The sequence below is a fragment of the Mytilus galloprovincialis genome, chromosome 4, assembly GCF_965363235.1.
Source record: "Mytilus galloprovincialis chromosome 4, xbMytGall1.hap1.1, whole genome shotgun sequence".
Lineage (NCBI taxonomy): Eukaryota > Metazoa > Mollusca > Bivalvia > Mytilida > Mytilidae > Mytilus > Mytilus galloprovincialis.
The window spans coordinates 23,105,604-23,125,742 of record NC_134841.1 but is presented as its reverse complement, the minus strand read 5'-3'; the positions used below and the strand labels follow the sequence as shown (position 1 = coordinate 23,125,742).

The window sequence follows — 20,139 nt, the reverse complement described above, 5'->3', positions numbered from 1 at the left end:
GAGTCTTATGTAGAATTTGTGCAAAATGGCATTCCTGACAATATGCACATTTTGACTTTGTGATGCAACACTTTTCAAAGTTTTATATTGGTTCAAACAGTAACACCAAAAAATGATTTTCAACAACTTGACAAACATAAACATTTTCTGTGGTGTAATATTTAAAAGTAGATAGATTTAGCTACATGTAATTTAGCTACAGTATCTGTTTAATAAGTAGGATTGTTTTGATAAGCATGCACTTTGTAACTTTGTACACCTATTCCTCGAACGCCAACATAAATTTACAGGTAAATTGTCGGTAGATCAAATGATGTTGGCAATCAAGGAATAAACCTGTTAGAGCTGTAAACTTTGTCATTTCCGTTTTGAATTTTTCCATGATGTTGTCTGTTTATTTCGACATTTGAGTTTGAATTGGCCCTTCTTTCGCTTCTTTTTTTCGGATCAAAATGTAATGCCTGGTATAACAATATGAAACATCAACAAAGTACCCTGTTTTACAAAGGATTTCACAATCATAGGTACTATTTTCTCGCCAAATACTTGCTAACGGATAAGGTTTTATGTCATAATTGAATGCATGCTTTTTAGTTTTTACATTTACTATTTAGTATATGACATTCTTTGCTTTCCGTACAGTTCAATTTTTGCTTAATATCGTATTCTTATTTCTCAGACATGCTAAGGTGCCAGTGCCGTAGTTAAACATATCTTGTCATTTTTGAAGATGTTAACAAAGTAGGTATGATTTAAAAATGAGATGCTGATAAGGTTTTTGAATTTAAAAAGTCCGAATAGGAATGCTTTTCAATAAGGTAAAACAAGCAGTTTAACATTCGTTAAATGAATTATTAGCCTGCATTTCTGAATAATCTTTAAAGTAAAAATTCAAAATGAACAAATAAGTTATACAAATGTATTTACACAAACTATTATAACGCTTAAACATCATCCATCATAACGTATGCCCTCCATTTATTTTTACATGTATTCACCATCCATCATAACGTATATAAACCTTCAATTATAACGCATTTGTACTGAATCTGTTGCCGTATGTACATCATTATTTAAAGCGTATATAAACCATCTTTTATAAGATATTTATACCATCAATTTTAACATCATTTATAACATATGTATACAATACCATGTAACGTATGTATAACATCACTTGAAACGTAAGTTTTCATCTCTTATAACGTATGTATGCTATTACTTATAACATGTGTTTCCAACCGATTTAACGTATTTAGGTGCTTATACAGTTTCACTATTAAAGAATGTACACCATCACTTACAATGTGTGTACACCATCACACATAACGCATGTACACCATCACTTATAACGTATGTACAACATCACAAATAAAGCATGTACACTATCAAAAATAAAATATGCACATTATCACCAATAACGCATGTACACCATCGTTTATAATGTATGTACACCATCACCATTAACTCATGTACACCACCGCTAATAACGTATATACAGCATCACCAATAACGCATGGACACCGTCACGTAAAACGTATGCACAGTTACTGTATGACCTTTTGTCAAGACAATCTTCTTATATTTTGATAGTCGTTTACTGCAATTAAGAAATGAAATATTGTAAATAAAAATCATCTAGATATTTCTTATTATTCAAAGCTTGGTAACTCCTTTATATGTTTGATGAACAGTACAACACACACATATATAATCTTTTAAAGTATTATTTGTGATTGTCATATTTTCTTTTAATAACTATTTGAGATCTGAAGAAAAAACAATCAAGAATAAAGCTTCTTACCTTTTACATCGAGGGTACTTTGTGGTTGGGTTTGTTCTGTAGTAGATACTGAATGCCTTCCATCAAAACGTGCAATGCGTCCTAGGATATTATCTTCTGTAACGCTATCATAATGATTAGTAGTCTCTTGTCTAGAGATTGTGGAAACATGAGGTGGTACAAAAGGTCTTTCATCTAAAAGAAAAATGCGATAATTGAAATTCAAGCGAGACTGTAAATATCAAGAAGTAAAATCACAAAAATATTAAACTTAGAGGAAAATCAATTCGGCAAGTCCATAATCACATGGCAAAATCAAATAACAATCGCATCAAAAACGAATGGACAAGAACTGTCATATTCCTGACTTGGTACAGGCATTTTCAAATGTAGAAAATGGTGGATTAAACCTGGTTCTATAGCGCTAACCCTCTCACTTTAATGACAGTCTCATCACATTCCGTTATATTTACATTGATGCGTTAAATAAACAGACACAATAAATAAAATAGTCAAAATATGGTACATCAGTTATCATCGTATAACAATTTTAAAAGGAACAATTAAACAGAACACAAAAATATCTACTATCTACGAACATATTGATTGATTTGAGTGTCTGACGTCAGAAAAATGTATACGTCACAAAAATTTGTCGTTCAATGTGCATACAAACAATTTTAAAATTTAGATAGGCAATGTTAGCATACAGGGTTAAAAAATCAAAAGTGTGTAAGAATAAATTTTAGAAATAGACCGAGATTTAAACTGGTCCAAAAGTTATATATAGAATTTATAAGAATCCAAAAATAGTTAATTCCACTACGCGATTGAATGATTTTGACGTTTGTGGTTCAACGTATATAGTAATTCATAGTAGAAATATATCATAATGACATATATAATAGAACAATATCATACTGACGGAATCTTTTAAAGTACAGAGTCACGTTATAAGAACAAAAGAGATACAAAAAGTCGCATATACAAAACAAACCACCAAAAAATGAAAGCCAATTCAAACACATTGACGAGATGTATAAGTACCGAGCCACGTCAAACGGATATCACATAAAACTATTCAACAGTAAAAGTAATATTAATAATAGAACAAAGACAAATGAAAGAACAATAAAAAAAAAACATTGTTAAGATGATAAACAACATCAGTACGCAGAATCTATACATCAAGACCATCGTGTATTATTTGAGAAGTTGATACGGAATATTCATCAACAAGGTCTTGGTACCTTCCGATGAACTTTTTTAGAAAAAGGACGAGACGTTCTTTGACATACCCCTGGTTCATCAACTTTCTACTCAGACACTGATGACGTTTTATAAAATCTGAGAAGAGCTGCAAGCTCTCGAATATCGAATAAGTTGGGAAATATATATCCCATATGCAGGTGAAGTTGGTATATTGCTACTAAGGTGGTGGAAATTTATAATTTCAAAATTAAAATCGTCTCGTTTGTCATAGATTCTGGTACTGAGATGACTGTGTAAGTCAAATTCGAGATATAAGTCTAAAAATGAGGCGGAGGAAGCCGTGTTTGTTGTTTCTTAAATCTCTAGTTCTGGGGAATATATTAATGGAACCCAATCAGAAAAGTACGGATTGTTTATGGAAAGGAGTTGTGGTGTGATTGTCGATGAGACAACTCTCCACTACAGACCACAATACACAGAAATCAAGCCTTTTGGTAGGAAACTTTTGATTCATTTCAACGAACACCATCATCACAGAATACTGCTACATCATAGAAAGAAATAAAATAACAAAAATACTGAGTTTAGTCTTAGATGCATGATTTTTTTTATTAGTCGTTTGTGGCTTTGAACTAGCTGTCAAATAACTGCGAGTACTCTCAGATCTGTTCCGAATGTCTTTTTGTTGTCGGAATGTACAAGTACCCGGCCACGTCCTATTGGGTTTTTGTCCATCTGATGCCTTTTTTAACTGATTTTTATAGTTCGTTCTTATGTTGTAGTGTTATGCCACAGTCCCAGGTTAGGGGGAGGGTTGGGATCCCGCTAACATGTTTAATCCCGCAACATTCTGTATGTATGTGTCTGTCCAAATTCAGGAGCATGTAATTCAGTGGTTGTCATTTGTTGATGTGCAACATTTTTGTTTTTCGTTCATTTTTGTACATAAATTAGGTGGTTAGTTTATTCGTTTGATTCTTTTTACATTTATCATTTCTGGGCCTTTTATAGCTGACTATGCGGTATGGGCTTTGTTCATTGTTGAAGGCCATATGGTGATCTATAGTTGTTAATTTCTGGTCATTTTGGCCTCTTATGGAGAGTTGTCTCATTGGCAATCATACCACATCTTCTTTTTTATATGAACTTAGAGGAAAATAAAATCGGAAAGTCCCTAATCATGGCAAAATTCAAATGACAAAATACATCAAAAACGAATGGACAACAACTGTCATATTCCTGACCTGGTACAGGCATTTTCAAATGTAGAAAATTGTGGATTAAACCTGGTTTTATAGCGCTAAACCTCTCACTTTGTATGACATTCTCATCAAAATTCCGTTATATTTACAGTGATGTGTGAACTAAACGACATAATAAATAATATAGTCAAAATATGGGTACAACAGTCATCATCGTGTTACAATTTTAAAAGGAGCAATTGCTTCGCGTGTCTGACGTCAGAAAATTCTATACGTCACATATTTTTGTCGTTAAATGTTTATACAAACAATTTTATAATTTTACATGGGCAATGTTTGCATTTAGGGTTAAAAAAAATCAAAAGTATGTAAGAATAAATTTCAGAAATAGACCGAGATTTGAAATAGTCCAAAAGTTCTATAGAATTTATAAGAATCCACAACTGGTTCATTCCACTACGTGATTAAATAATTTTGACGTTTGTGGTTCAACGTATTTTCTAATTTATAATAGAAACATAACAAAATGACATATTATAGAACAATAACACACTGACAGGATCTATTAAAGTCCAGAGTCACGCCACAAGAACCAAAGAAACACAAAAGGTCGTATATACAAAACAGAATCAACTCTTTATGCTCTATTCAAGAACTTGATGTACGGGTTTGATAAAAGATAGTGCTCTAGAACTTTAAGCCTGCTCAAAATTTTCAGGCGGCCATCCCATACTGTAATTGAACGGAGTGGCAATGTTGTTAAAACGAGATGAACGTACAACCAATTGACTTGCCATACTTTGTGCTTAATAGATAAGTTCTATAACTTGCTGTGATAGGGTGTCAATTGGAAGATCAAGTACAAACTCACTGGGTCCGTTGGACGCACGTTCATTTGGTCCATACAGACCTAGCTCGACGTCCGTACGTTCTAAACTTTGCATGTCTTTATTCAGTTTGAATACGATCAAAATTTTTAATAAAAAAGCTGACAAAAATTGTTTTGTTTTTTCACAATATTATAAGTTTGCTTTGTGTTCTTATGAACATCTTCTCCTTTTGGTAACGTTTGTTGCGTGATTATGCAGTTTTTAACATGTACATACAATGTGCTTTACAATTAGACAAAGTTTGGTATACAAACTAACTGGTTGATCTTTTTTTCGTTTGGTTGCATACTCAGAAACATAAATAACTTTGGAGTTCTGGGGGCTGTGAGTAAATCCCGGACTTTTGAGAACCATTGTGATGTGACTGAAACTTTACAGTTTTAATATTTATAATGACGATGTTGATTCAAAACAACTTACAGTGAAGGTCGTCTGTGGAAAGCCCATTGCGAATCGATAAATCATCAAATGTAGCTCTGTTCTGGTATGTGTGATGAATATTAGAACGGTTGCTTGGATTTATGTTCTGTAATCCCATGTAGTAGCTTGGGACACTCAAGTCAACGGAGACATAAGTGTGATGTGAAAGGTCATCTGTTGATATATTTGTTTCTGACTCAAACTGATTCTGCCTAAAATGAAATTGTAGAAGAGTTTTTTTGTATGGTTGATAAGACAAGTTGTAAAGGTAAACTTCTCGCTACATGCCTATTATTTGTATATGTTTGTATCTAGACTACAGGAGTGAAGGGGACACATCCAAAGATAAAGAATTTATGGAACAGTTCGAAAACTACTGAGATGAAAGATATTTAACTTCTTTATGTCAACGATTATTTTCTAAACAAATTTTATGCATAAGCAGCAAATATTAACATTTGTTTAGATTTTAGTGTCACAAGCTTCTCGTGCAATTATCTTGGTAAATACTGAAATATTACATCGTATACAAACATGTTATGTACATTTCTCATAGCACAGTTCTTCAAATAAATTCTTTAAAATGTAAGATAAATGTTTAGAATAACTTTTCACCGGCGATGTATTATTATGAATGCTCTTTTGTTCTCAATTTCCACATTTTTCACTGTGTACATTTCCATTATCCTCTATCCCAACATAATTAAACAAAAAGGGAGGATATATTTCCCTTTATATTAATTTCACTAACAATGATATTGTTTTTTATTTAGATTAGACCGTCGGCTGTTATACACTAGTTATTTTGGGCCCTTTATAGCTTGTTGTTCTGTGTGAGCCATGTCTCTATGTGGAATACCGTACTTCAACCTATAATGGTTTACTTTTACAAATTGTGACTTGGATGGAGAGTTGTCTTATTGGCATTCATACCACATCTTCGCATACCTAATTATATGTCTTAAGGGGAGTAACATTGTTGGACATGTTTTATTTGTAAAATAACGTACGCTCTACAAGCAATACGAACATAAGTGTTCGGGATCGAATTACACATAATACAATTTGATATGTTCATAGATTGATTGCTTTATTTATTGATTAGTTGACTTCGAATGACAATTTATTCCTTTATATTCAGAACCATACAACATACAACAATGGTCATAGCTATACATTCTTGATAATATATCATACCTCACCGCTCTGCTTCTTTTTCGTCGTCCTTAAAAAATACAAACCACTTCAAAATCAAAAATGGCAATTTAATAGTTTCAATAAAAAAAGGCACTTTACACGCGCTATTCAAAAGCACATATTTTTATCAATGCTCATTAAATGAATTATATGCGGAATCATCATCACTTTTTATCAGAAAGATTTTAGAAACATAACAATTGTAACTTCGTAGTTGCCTTGTGTCCCTCTTTGACGTCTTATAGTATTTTTAAAATATAATTCTTTTTTTTTTGTGTTTTTAAAACATCAATACAACATTTTCTTAAATATCAACCGTCTTATAATAACTAGAACAAAATTGAAGACGTTACCTCTTCTCTTGCAATGTACAATAACTGCAGTTAACGCAATAATTGATACAATAATGAACGCAGCGACACCAGCAGTTATAAATATATAGAAGTTGTCCCAGCTGTCGTTTTTTCCTGTAAGTATATTTAAAATATTCACATATTATAAACAGGTAAACATAATATTTTGCAATGAAATTTCATCTTGTAATATGTAAACACAATAGATAATAATAATAAGGGGACAAAATATTTCTGAAACACGTCTTTGTGGTTCTTCTATTTTAATCATGAACAACTAAGCACAAAGCTATGCAATTCGTTAGTATTCATCAGACTTATGAGTAAATATAAATAGAAGAACCGGGATATTGTATTATAAAAACTCATCATAGATACCAGGATTGAAATTTTGTGTTTACGCCAGACACAATCATAAGTAATTTCCAATGCTATGAATATATGTTTTATCATTTGGAATCCGTGTTTCTTTTGACTTGTATGTTGGACTTGTTGAATGTGATATTAAGAGTAAAATGTGCTTTTAATAATTTAGTATTCTGAAGTAAAAAGAACCCGAGAATGAATGAAAAGAATATCGTTGGCTGTACCAATTAACAATGCAAAATACTGTATAGATTAGATTTTTATCAAAATTATTGACAAATTTCTCATTTAATTACTGAAGAGAATGAAAGATGTATGAATCTTTCAGAATGAACTGAAAAAGAAAATTTAGAAATGTATATAGAATAACTCATCATAGATACCAGGATTAAAATTTTATATTAACGCCAGACGCGCGTTTCGTCTACTAAAGACTCATCAGTGACGCTCGAATCAAAAAATGTTTAAAAGGCCAAATAAAGTATGAAGTTAAAGAGCATTGAGGACCAAAAATTCCTAAAAGTTTGGCCAAATAAAGCTAAGGTAATCTATTCCTGAGGTAGAAAAGCCTTAGTACTTCAAATATTCAAAGTTTTGTTAACAGTTAATTTATATTTATAAACATATCAATGATATCGATAGTCAACACGGAAGTGCTGACTACTGGGCTTGTGATACCCTGGGGGAAATAGATCTCCACCAGCAGTGGCATCGACCCAGTGGTTGAAAATAAACTCATCATAGATACCAGGATTAAATTTTTATATTTACGTATATTTATGTACCTGTAATAAGTGTCAAGCAAAGTTGTAAACATACCTGGGTACTTAGGAATTGAAATGTCATTCTTCTGGCAGAAATGATGTCCTGAAAACAGTTTAAATCCATTATTAATCTAAAATGTATTAAATTATGGAAATTTCATTTGTATAGATATCTGTTTCAAGAGAACATTTTTATATAACGGTTTTTATAACCAAATCCAAAGGCCTCAAACAAAACAGCCAAATCAACTTTGTCTGAAAATGTTACAACCTTATAAAGTAAAATAACATAATTCATTCACTGACAATTTATCGTCATACTGAGTCGTGCAAATACTAAGTTTTGGGACTGGTCAGACCATTCTTCTATAGACTATAAGTCCACAAGAAGAACCAATGCCAGTGGTCGAAATACGAACGTTGAAATAATTTGGAGATCCATAAAATAAGGCAAAAGTAGTAAACCGATATTATAATTTTATTAATCGACAACACATTTGTGAAAAAAAACCTTAAAAACCCGACCTTACTGAAAAATGTTCTTTATTCGATTATTTAAAGTTGTGCCTTCATTCTCTCAACCTTAATCGTCAATGTTCATCATTATCTGTCTGCCTGTGTTATATCTGTTTGAATTTCCTTTTTTTATATTATTACATGATGCATATCTGTTCACTTCAGTACACGCATATCAAATTTTGCTTAACTGACGACAAAAATTGGTTAATGTCAATCCCTAGTTTAAGGTGGTAATAAAATATTTAGATAAATTTTGCTCGTTTAATTTTCATAAAATTTTGACAAAGTATTTACTTTGACCCTTTGACAAAAATATAAAAATTTCAAAACATCTGAACCAACTATTTTATCAGAAAAAGTACACTGGTTATATAGCAGGTTGACAAACACTAATTTTGATCATTTAGAAGCTTAGTATTCCCTTAACAACACAACGTAATTAAAACGTTTAGCTGATTTTACAGAGTTATCTCCCTGTATTGTAAGGTACCACCTTAAGAGATCTGTGATAACTTGGAAAACATGTCATGCATGTTCTTTTATATTTCATTGAGAGTAGAAAGACGATTTCAAAAGTGTTGCGAGAACAGCTGGATTACTAGAACGCTTGTGTTCACCTTTTTTTTGGGCTCATTTAGTTTGTGTTCTGTGTATTGTTTTGAGAACCATTCTCCGTCTTTTATCTTTACATGTATTATCTTGAGAATAGTGTTATTAGTATTTCTTCAATTGATTCCACCCTATTCAATCTATCTATATTATGTTTGATATTAATTCTGCAATTAAGAAATTAATTAAAACTGAAAAATTGAACGTCTATGAGTTTGACTGTCCCTTTGGTATCTTTGGTCCCCCTTTGAGAATGCTCTGAGTGTGAAGTATATTAAGTATGAATTGGTTCTCCCTCTTTACTATCGATGTGCTTTTTGTAACTAAAACATGAAATATCACTGACTTACGAATTCTGCAGCCTTGACATACAGTTGTTGAGCATTGGGTTACTTCCCCTGATGTTCCTCTAACCTTTGCAGTATAGTTCCCGTAATCACTTGGCAGAAATGATACCGGGAACACCAATACCGAATTAACATTTTGTATACATTCGGACGTTACAGGAACAACGAATGTTGAAGGAGTAGTCGTAAAGCCCTCATTTGGGTGAATCATAACACCTTCATGGAACCATACAATATTTAAATTGTAAACAATCTGTGATGAACAAAATGTAAAAGTCAAATTGCAATTGATATCTTGTAAAAAGCTGCATCTTTCAGATTGTTTTAACTGGCAACAATTCGAAGCTGAAAAATATAATTATATCTTAATAAACAGTCAAATTGAACAAGACAATATCTTCTCATAATGTTTTTAAACAACATGTGCGTCTGCAATATACATTCTATAATAGTAAAATAACGAGGTCCAATTTGTCAGCCGTCATGGAGAAAAAACGACAAATCAAAGAATTCAACTTTATATATAGCTAATATAGGACAGTGGTGTAGATTAAAAATTACACCACTCCAGACCCTTTTGGTTTCCACATAATTAAAATAGCCAATAATTAACAAGTTCCGGGTCGAATCCGATACCGATACCAGAAGTATTTTCATCTGTTACCTATTACCTTATCTGTACGTTCCGCTTCTGACAGGCGCACCACCAAACGCTGTATTTAGGGTTTTGCTATATACACGGGTCATAATCACAGCACAGGGTTGACACTACTAAATTCAATCATTGTCAAATTGTTCCCTATTGTAGTATTTTAATCAGTAGGACTTTTTAAGATAACAATACGAATACTAAAAATCTGGACTTAAAATAAGGCATATAGATACAGTTTTCAATTTGTTAGCGGGCATAGCGAATCAAAGAATTCAACTTTATTTATAATTAATATAGGACAATGCTGTTGATTAAAACTTACTCCATTCCAGGATCTTTTGTTTTCCAAATAATTAATATTATCAATAATTGATAAGTTCCAGGTAGACGGGTTCAAACAGAAATCAGAGAAAACTGTGCATCTTATAATCGGCATGACTTTATCATATGACAATACTTATACTTAATTAAGGCTTACGCATAGTTATATACTTTAATTCAGTCACGGACCCGCGATATCACGGGTGCGTTCTAGTATATATATAAAATCGAAGAAACGTAATTTACATCGAGGTCCGTTGAATTTAGGGAAAAAAACTTTTCGAGATTAAATAATTTTGAATATTAACTTTTCATGAAAACTGTAACTGTATTATTATACTGAATTACATGTAGAGAAAGATAAAGTTATTGTTTGGCCAAATCTTGAGTCGACAACCCTATTTTCCAGACGTCAATAAACTATTTGACGTAACTGGCTAGTTTTATTTTGAATTAAAATGAGAAAAGATTTTCGAAAAAGTTATTTTTGCTACGTTGATATTCCCGAACAGCTAATTTGCCTAAGCACATTTCTCCAAACAGTTATTTGCCTATGTACATATTAACAAATAATTATTTTGCATATGCGGTATTTGCCCTGTGAATAGGGTATATTCTTCATGATGGGAATAAAAAAAAAACATACGGTAATATCTCAATACTTTATTAGAGGTTGCTAAAGGTGTGTATGATAATAATGAATACATAAGGCTCTCCATTACAAACCAAATGTATCAAACGTCAACTACAAGATTAAAATGTAAAAGAATTAATTGTAGCGATATTTCATGTTATCGAAAAATTTCAAAAGTTTGAAAGATGCAGCAGTAATCTACATCAAATCCACATATGAATTATTAGTAAAAAAACAAAATGAAAACGTCTTCTATTGGTTGTGAAGACAAAAATAAAATTAATCCAGAGGTTAATTAAATAAAAATACAAAAAACAACGGAAGAGGCGAATTATTAAGAAGAATTGTGAATTATGAATGGAGTTATGAACTCGAAGTTAGATTAACTTTAATAATATTTTGAGTCATTTGAAGTTGTGGGTAACAGAAGATTTAAATGCAAAGACTACTATTTATATATATGTAATAGGCATTCAGATTTTGAAATGGTCAGATTTAGAATAATTTTAAGGGGTTTAATTGGCCAATTTGTGTAAAATCTACTTGAGCCTATGACAATTGGTTAAGCCACTAATCTTAACACCAATTATTGGTTTAGGTATAATACAGTATTTGTTTTACAACACGATTTTGTATTGAATTATCATGTTTACGTTGCAATTAATTCATCAACATATCATAATGAACAGAGTCACAGGAAGTAAATCCACTTATCTTTTACCACAGATAACACAACATCTTTTCATTATATTTTTATATACAAGGAAGTTATGACAAGCAATATACTAAAAGGCATCAAATTATTAAGTGATTTTTATCAAACTTTATTCACACATAGTTCATTGAGTAGTTGCAACCATTATAACTGTTTTCTTTTAAAGTATACACTGTTGTTTGTTCTCTATTAAAAAAAACACGATCAGTTGAATGGAGCTTCCACACCATCGAAAAATAATAACACACTAAAAGACAAACAATATTCAAAAAGCAAATGCATAGTGTGATTAATATTAAAACCTGTGCGAAAATGCGGGAAAAACTCTAGAATTCCCAGACAAAATTAGTCTATATTTACTTCTTTCGATATAAATTATAAGATATAAATAATGCGAGATTTTTTTTAACCTTTTTTCTCATACATAGATTAACAGATTGGTTTAAAATTAGCAAATTAAGATAGTTGCAAATAGTCATATAATTGTTAAGATTATACAGCATTTAAATTTTATATGCTATTATTTGTTTTGCATTGTGAGTTTTTTTTCTTATAGGTTACAAATATTTTCGTTATTAAAGTATTACAGCAACCAAAGGAATTTTTACAGATTTCAATTCAATTTACCAGTATCAAAATATTAAAACAAATTGCATATTTTTACTTACATGACATATCTGGAAACTCCAATGCAAATATAATGGACATTATCCAAAATTTCTTCATTATACGTGCTAAAATAAATAATGTGTTAATAAATGTATTGTCATACAGAAAACTAACATATCATAAGCATGTTGGATGCTCCAAATGCGTATGGATTTTTCCGCTTGATTAATCAAAGTTTTTGTACATTTTGTAAAATGGAAAATTAAGGATATGAGTTATTACATACACGACTCCTACATTCATGAAACTCAATAAATAAAGATGATCTTAAGTTTACCTTTGTTCTTGATAAGAGGCACCCGTCTTAATTATAATATTCGTATTAGTTTGTATTTTGGTGTTCAATTGTTTCAATGGAACCAATCGGTCGCCCAGTATACAATTCATACAATCGACTAAAACGACCACTTTATATTATTGGAGTTTGATGTGACTGTCTTATAAGTGAAAGGTTTAGCTACCTTTAAAACCAGGCTTAATCCAACAAATTTTCAACATAAGAAAATGCCTGTACCAAGTCAGGAACATGACAGTTGTATGGAACGCCACAGCTGTCTTATGTGGAGCTCTGATATAACTTTATGTTGTTTTACTATAACTTGATGATATTTTGTCTTTACATAATGATAATTTGATATAACTCAATATGGACTTGTCATTACTTAATAATGTTTCGATATTACACGATATGGTTTTGTATTGACTTGATGTAGTTTTGTCATTACTCAATATGGTTTTGTCATTACTCGTTGTGGTTGTGTCATTAGTCAATGTGGTTTTAACATTACTTTATGTGAACGTGACTTAACGTTATGTAGTTGTTTCATTACATGATGTGGTTTTGTTATTTCGTAATGATGATTTGCCTATTCTTTATATGGTTTTAACATAACGTAATGATGTTTCAAAATTTGACGATTTTACACTAATTGATTATTGTTTCATTATTTGATGTGGTCGTGTCATTCTTTGATGTGGTTATCCCATTACTTGATGAGGTAAAACCACGTGACAAATTAGGAAAAATGGGGTTTGTGTTGCTTATTCTTTAGTTTTCTATATTGTGTCATGTGTACTTTTGTTTGTCTATTTGTCTTTTTCATTTTTAGCCATGGCGTTGTCAGTTTATTTTCGATTTATGAGTTTGACTGTCCCTCTTGTATCTTTTGTCCTTCTTTTGTTTGATGTGCTTTGGATGGGAATCGCTATCCATTGAGTCAAAGTTCAAATTTAAGTTCGAGTGGTTGTTCAGAGTTATTTGGTATAAAAAAAAGGGAACGGCAGACAATGAAAGGAAAAAAAGTACTAAAAAAATTACAATATTTCGGACATAGTTGTGATATCCCCAAACAACTTGGTCCTGCCGTTTTTTTTTTTTCTCTCTTAGTTTTAAAATGGAAGCAGTATTATAGTAAATTTGTAAAATATTCCGCGGAACCCAGTGTCTCGCCTGATATTGTTGATTTCAGTGCAAAAGCGTAATGTTGACCGGCTGTACATTTATCGATACATTTATCGGTAAAAACAAAATAAAAAAAGTTTTTCTGTAGATACTTTTCTTGATATTGAGGACACAAATCAAGACTTGTACTTTATTGTTTTCAAACAAATTAGACACTTTAAATCAACTCACACTAAATTATCGGGAAATGGAGGAAGGGGTGTCAGGCTCGGACTAAGCGACAAAGCATCAATACTATAAAATAACAATTCTCCGATGTTTTTTTAGTGTGAACGATCATTTGAACATATACAATTGCAAATATCAATCTTTTATTTTTAGCAATTGAATTTTCTGATCTACCTCGCACTAATTGAAAAAAAACCTGTTTGAAATATCTATTTCAAATGTGACGACGGATATGTTTCAGTTGTCGTAACCTAAATACTGTCATCTTTTCCTCCAATGTAAACTACCAAATAAAACCAAATCAATGGGTTTGTATTTTCCAAAATAACCCGACGGTTGCCACTCGTTGAGCAAAATCTCCTTCTAACCTTTCTTGAGCACCCGATATCCCCCCCCCCCTCCCGATGAATTTGTATTACCCCGTCCTATCGATCTGTTGACTCAGCCAATTGAAACTTTTTTTTATGCCCCTGTAACTGAAAGTTGGGGGCATATGGTTTACCCCTGTCCGTCCATCCGACCTATTATGGGTATATAGTTATTACGCATACTAGTAACTCCTCGTACAGTTTGATTCATAGGAAGTTTTCTCTTTACTGTCTGTTTGTTCATATATTGAAGGTGTGTATGTGGTCGGGTTTTTTTTTATAAATATTTGCTCTTTTGGGAAATAGTTGAACTTTGTCATTTTTTTGGAAAAGGAGTAGGTTCGATAAGGCCCTAATATGGCCCCTGTTTTTGGCTTTAATTCTAAATTAGGATTTATCGGCCAATATCACAATGAATTATTGCTAATACATTTGACTAGATAGAAAATATGTCTTTTTGTTGAAAAAATTACGTTCCTGCGTTTCATTCATGACGTCACAAATAGTACTCAGTTTGATTTTTAACGAAAAATCAATGAAAATGGCTAAATTTCCATTGATTAGTGGGACAGGAAACATAGAGCGTATACGTCGACAAATAAAGATCTTTGAAATTAATGTGTGTTATGACATTTTACATGTCATACTTGAATATTTAGTTTGTCGACGCCTGCGCTCTATGTTTCCTGTCCTAAATTTGGCTGAAATTCGGTCAATTTTGTTAAATTTCGCCAAAATCCCTTGTTTTGTCCTAATTGGGATGTAAAAATCAACGCTTTAGAATAAAACTTTGACAGAGATAGTTATATATAACTTTCTCATATGTCTTTAAGTCAACTTCTTTTATCTTGCGACATTGAATTTTAAAATCGGGGCGAAAAAGGACCCTTACCGAACTTACTCCTTTACTTGCATTAAAGGAACATTTCCAGATAACTTCTCCAATAGTTTGAATCCTAGGCAGTTTTCACTCTGCTGGCTGTTTGTACATATATTGAAGGCGTGCATGTGGTCAAGGTTTTAAATTTAAATAATTTTTGCTCTTTTCGGAGATAATTGAACTTTGTCATTTTTGGGTTATAAGCGGTTAAATGTTATAGTTATTTTAAAATATCACTATGCATCTGCGGGGGCATCAATTGTGTCTCCCATGCACAATTTTATGTCAGAAAAAGTCCTAAATTGACTATGTTATAATACAGCTACTTTAGAGAGGAGTGCGGGGGGGGGGGGGGGGCATCACTTTATCTAGTTTACATATTTTTCTCATGTTGTGCTGTTACACTACTGTAACAGTCCGATGTTAGGTTAAATTTATCGGTCACATACATGTTAAACACGTTCAATTGTCGTCGTTGTATCATGTGTGTCATATTTGTTTCATTTTTGAAGATTTTGTTTATTTATAAATTATACCGTAAGTTTTTTCGTTTGATTTTCTTCACATGGTGCATGGTGTTTTTTTTGTACCTGACTATACGCTGTGTTAAAGGCTGTACCGATGGTTGCCTATACATGATTTCTTATATCCAATGCATTTAAACTCTGGTGGATAGTTGTCTAATTGGAAATTACACCACATCTAACTTCATTTCAATTTCTATGTTGCGTTTTGTATACTGTTACATTGTTTATCTTTGTACGCATACCCCAGAGCCCTCTTTTCGGAAGCCCGAGCAAAAGCCATTGTCCGCGATAGCAAAAATTAATTACAACTTAGGTAGCTCGAATTCAACTCGAAATCTTAACTAATCTACATGAGAATTAAATTCAAATCTCACACAAACTCTACCTCAAAAAGTGACTCAAATTCAAAGTTGTAACTAGAAATCTACCTTTAAATGTGACTCTAACTCGAAGTCCAACTCGAAACTCAATGCCAAGTAGAACTTTAATTATAATAACGGCCTGAATTCGAAATCGAAGACTAACTCAAAGTTTAACTCGAACAGTAACTCGAACTTTAAATTGAACTCTAATTTGATGGATAGCCGTAATCATTCAAGGCACATACAACATGGTAATCGATCTAAAAATAGAACAGGTTTTTCCTAATTGGTCACGTGGTTTTACCTCATCAAGTAATGGGATAACCACATCAAAGAATGACACGACCACATCAAATAATGAAACAAACACATCAAGTAGTGTAAAATCGTCAAACTTTGAAACATCATTACGTAATGTTAAAACCATATAAAGAAAAGGCAAATCATCATTACGAAATAACAAAACCACAGCATGTAATGAAACAACTACATAACATAAAGTCACATACACATCAAGTAATGTTAAACCCATATTGACTAATGACACAACCACATCGAGTAATGACAAAATCATATTGAGTAATGACAAAATCATATTGAGTAATGACAAAACCATATTGAGTAATGACAAAACTATATCAAGTCAATACGAAATCATAACGTGTAATATCGAAATATCATCAAGTAATGTCAAAACCATATTAACTAAAGACAAAGTATCATCAAGTAATAGTAAAACAACATAAAGTAATATCAGAGTTCCACATAAGACAGCTGTGGCGTTCCATACAGTTGTTATCTATTCGTTTGATGTGTTTGAACTTTTGATTTTGCCATTTGATTAGGGACTTTCCGTTTTGAATTTTCCTCGGATTTCAGTATTTTTTTAAATTTTCCTTTGAATATAAATCAAGTTGACTTTGATTCCATCTGTTTATTCAAACCGAAGAGGATTTCATTACAGGGATAGTTTTGTTGGATAACAAATACAAATCCTATCAAATATTAAATGAAACTCAGTGCTTTAAAATATATTTTTCAAAATCTTCGAAAATTCCTCTTTATATATATATTGCTGATTTTATTGCCGTATATAATATTTGAAAATTACACTTCTAAAAGTTTGTGCCTTCGAATCTATAATTAGTGATTTTTGTTTTATAAATTGTTTACACAGGTGATTGATAACGAAATTTGATAGTTTTGATGGAAAAATATTAAATATGAAAAAATTGATAATTCAATCTTACCCTGATCAGCAATTTTGTATCTATATTTCATTTGTTTTTACTTTATGATAAGTAATACCGCCGGAAAGCCTATCAATAATAAAAACCTTTCTTCCGACTGTCTCTTAATATGAAGTGTTTTTAAACACATTTACGCATGACAAATCTGAAGAACACACTTCACATATTTTATGAATAAATGGTATAGACACTTGGTAAAATAGGTTACTTATATTTTACGTCAAAGGTGATGGTTTTAAACTATTTGACAGTGTGTAATTAGAATGTAATAGTTTTTATATCTGTTACTTATATAAGATAAAATTCATAAACAGAAAGTAGTAGCTGCAATGATAACAATAAGCAATGAAACCATGGAATGAAAAACATTGTGACGCTAGCTGTGATAATCTTGAATATTAAGGCATGTAAATCTGTAGTCCCGTCCTTTTTGGAGTTTATGCGATTTCCTCATCATTTGTTTGTTACACGAATATGTATCTTCTTTGTCGACTTGTCAGATTAAAACTGCTGGTTTTTTAAATAGTTTCGTGTAAAATCTCATAAATCAACATTGGTGAAAAATATTATACAGTGGCAATTATTAAATGTTTTTGTCCTACCCGAAGACATTTATTTACTTAAAAAAAAAGAGAAACAAATACATTCTTTTACTGGCTCATATGCATTATGATATTGAATCCAAGCTATTTTTGACATGGTAATTGGTGTTTTATTTGTGAATTTTCACATTGTTACATTTATGATGGTGCTGTTCATTTCTTTCAACAAATCAATGAGTTGATGTGATTTAGATGTTTTGGGAGATATTTCCTCTCTCTCCTGAATTTCGAGCCTTGTTCTTGTTATTTAAAATTTAAAAGAAATCAATAATTAGTATCATTCTTTGATAAGTGATTAACGAGGACAAAATGAGTCAATTGTGGTGTACCACAAATTTAACGTATCCTCGTCATAATGTTGCCCTCTTAACGTGACTGTTTGATGATCGATTGCCATTCACTTTATATTACTCTTTATGTTAATCATTATATGTTACAAAATTTTGGAAATTATTAAAAATTAAGGAATGAATCTCACTCATGCAAAGCTCTGATTCCCTGTCAAGTTTTGGCTATATTTTTTCCCCCTTTTTTAGTTTATAGCTCATCAGGTTTTAATAATCTTTAATCTTTCAAATATGTTAGCCTCGAGCATCACTAAAGAGACATTGATGATCGAAATGCGCATCTGGTGCAGAAAGTTGGTACTATTTATGGTATATAGGCCAAGGCCAATCCGTTCTACTTTTAAACATAGCTGTATAGCACTACATAAGGTACTGATGAAATCTCCAGAGAGGTAACACTGATAATGATAGTCCCATTAGATGTTACAATAAGCAGAAAGGAGAGGGGTTAAAATGAACATCTTCGTAGTGAACTGGTAGATTTTCAATATTGGTCATAAGGAATTTCAAAGTACTTATTCAATTTTATTTTGGAACAAAAGGTTTGGTCGTTGTTAACAGCATTTTTTTTTTAAGTTCAGTATGCCTTTCCAAAGCTTACTTATAGTTGATATCGTTATTTAGAAACATCTCACAACAGTTTACAGCCTCATATAAAGTAAAACCCGACTACAGCTGTTGATAGCTTTATAAACCTTTAGTTTACATAACTTGTTCCATACTAATTGTTTGTAAAAGAAGATATCAATTAAAGTGACCCCTGCTATTACGAATTGATAACAACTCATGTATACCGATGATGCTTGTAGATAACAACTGATATGAACTGTTTGGCAATGATGTAATCAAATACTGCGAGCCGTATCTTCATGTTGATTTTAACTCCAGTGAGCCGTAGGTCAACGAGAGTACTACTAATTTCTATGTTGTTTTTGTCCATGAGCAACACTAGTGTTAGTTGTCCATTCTGGTAATTACTGCTATAGATTAATTAGGTTGATCGGGTTTTGGTTTCAGGTCTGTCGTTTTAAAGGTTATACAGATAAGGTCATGTTTTGGTCGTTTTTTTTTATATTTGTTGGTGGTAAAGGAAGTCCATGTGCTGTCCAGATGGTAATGCATGTAACATAAATTAAATGTTGTAATTTTCTTACTTTTTCTTCATTTTTATTAGAAACGTTATATGATTGTCGACTTCGTATTGTTTTGGCCTTTATTACTTTTTGTATGTGTCACTGATGGGTTTTTTGTAGACTCCACACCATAGTTTGTCCTTAAATGGTAAAAATATACCTATAAGTAAAACTAATAAGCATCTGGGAGTTAATTTTAGCAGTGTCGAAAAATGGAACAACCATATTGAAAGTATAATTACAAGTGTAGAGAAACACTTAAATGTAAATACCGGTTACCTCGAAACAGTTTAGAAAAACTATACTTAGTTTTCTATTCGACCCATTTCTTAATATGCCACGGAAGTGTGGGATAATTGTAGGATAGGCTATTCACATAAATTAGAA

General features: G+C 31.7%; 1 protein-coding gene across 1 annotated transcript; it reads right to left on the bottom strand.

The window, feature by feature from the left end:
* Nucleotides 1-1,307: 1,307 nt before the first annotated feature.
* Nucleotides 1,308-17,753, bottom strand: LOC143071654 (uncharacterized). The gene is made up of 9 exons (XM_076246118.1): nucleotides 17,671-17,753; nucleotides 12,653-12,718; nucleotides 9,666-10,007; nucleotides 8,243-8,290; nucleotides 7,058-7,171; nucleotides 6,705-6,732; nucleotides 5,508-5,719; nucleotides 1,805-1,978; nucleotides 1,308-1,600 (listed from the first exon to the last, which is right to left on the bottom strand). Exons 1-9 carry the CDS (start codon nucleotides 17,699-17,701, stop codon nucleotides 1,566-1,568), a joined length of 1,050 nt encoding a protein of 349 aa, XP_076102233.1. The 5' UTR covers nucleotides 17,702-17,753; the 3' UTR covers nucleotides 1,308-1,565.
* Between the last annotated feature and the right edge of the window lie 2,386 nt (nucleotides 17,754-20,139).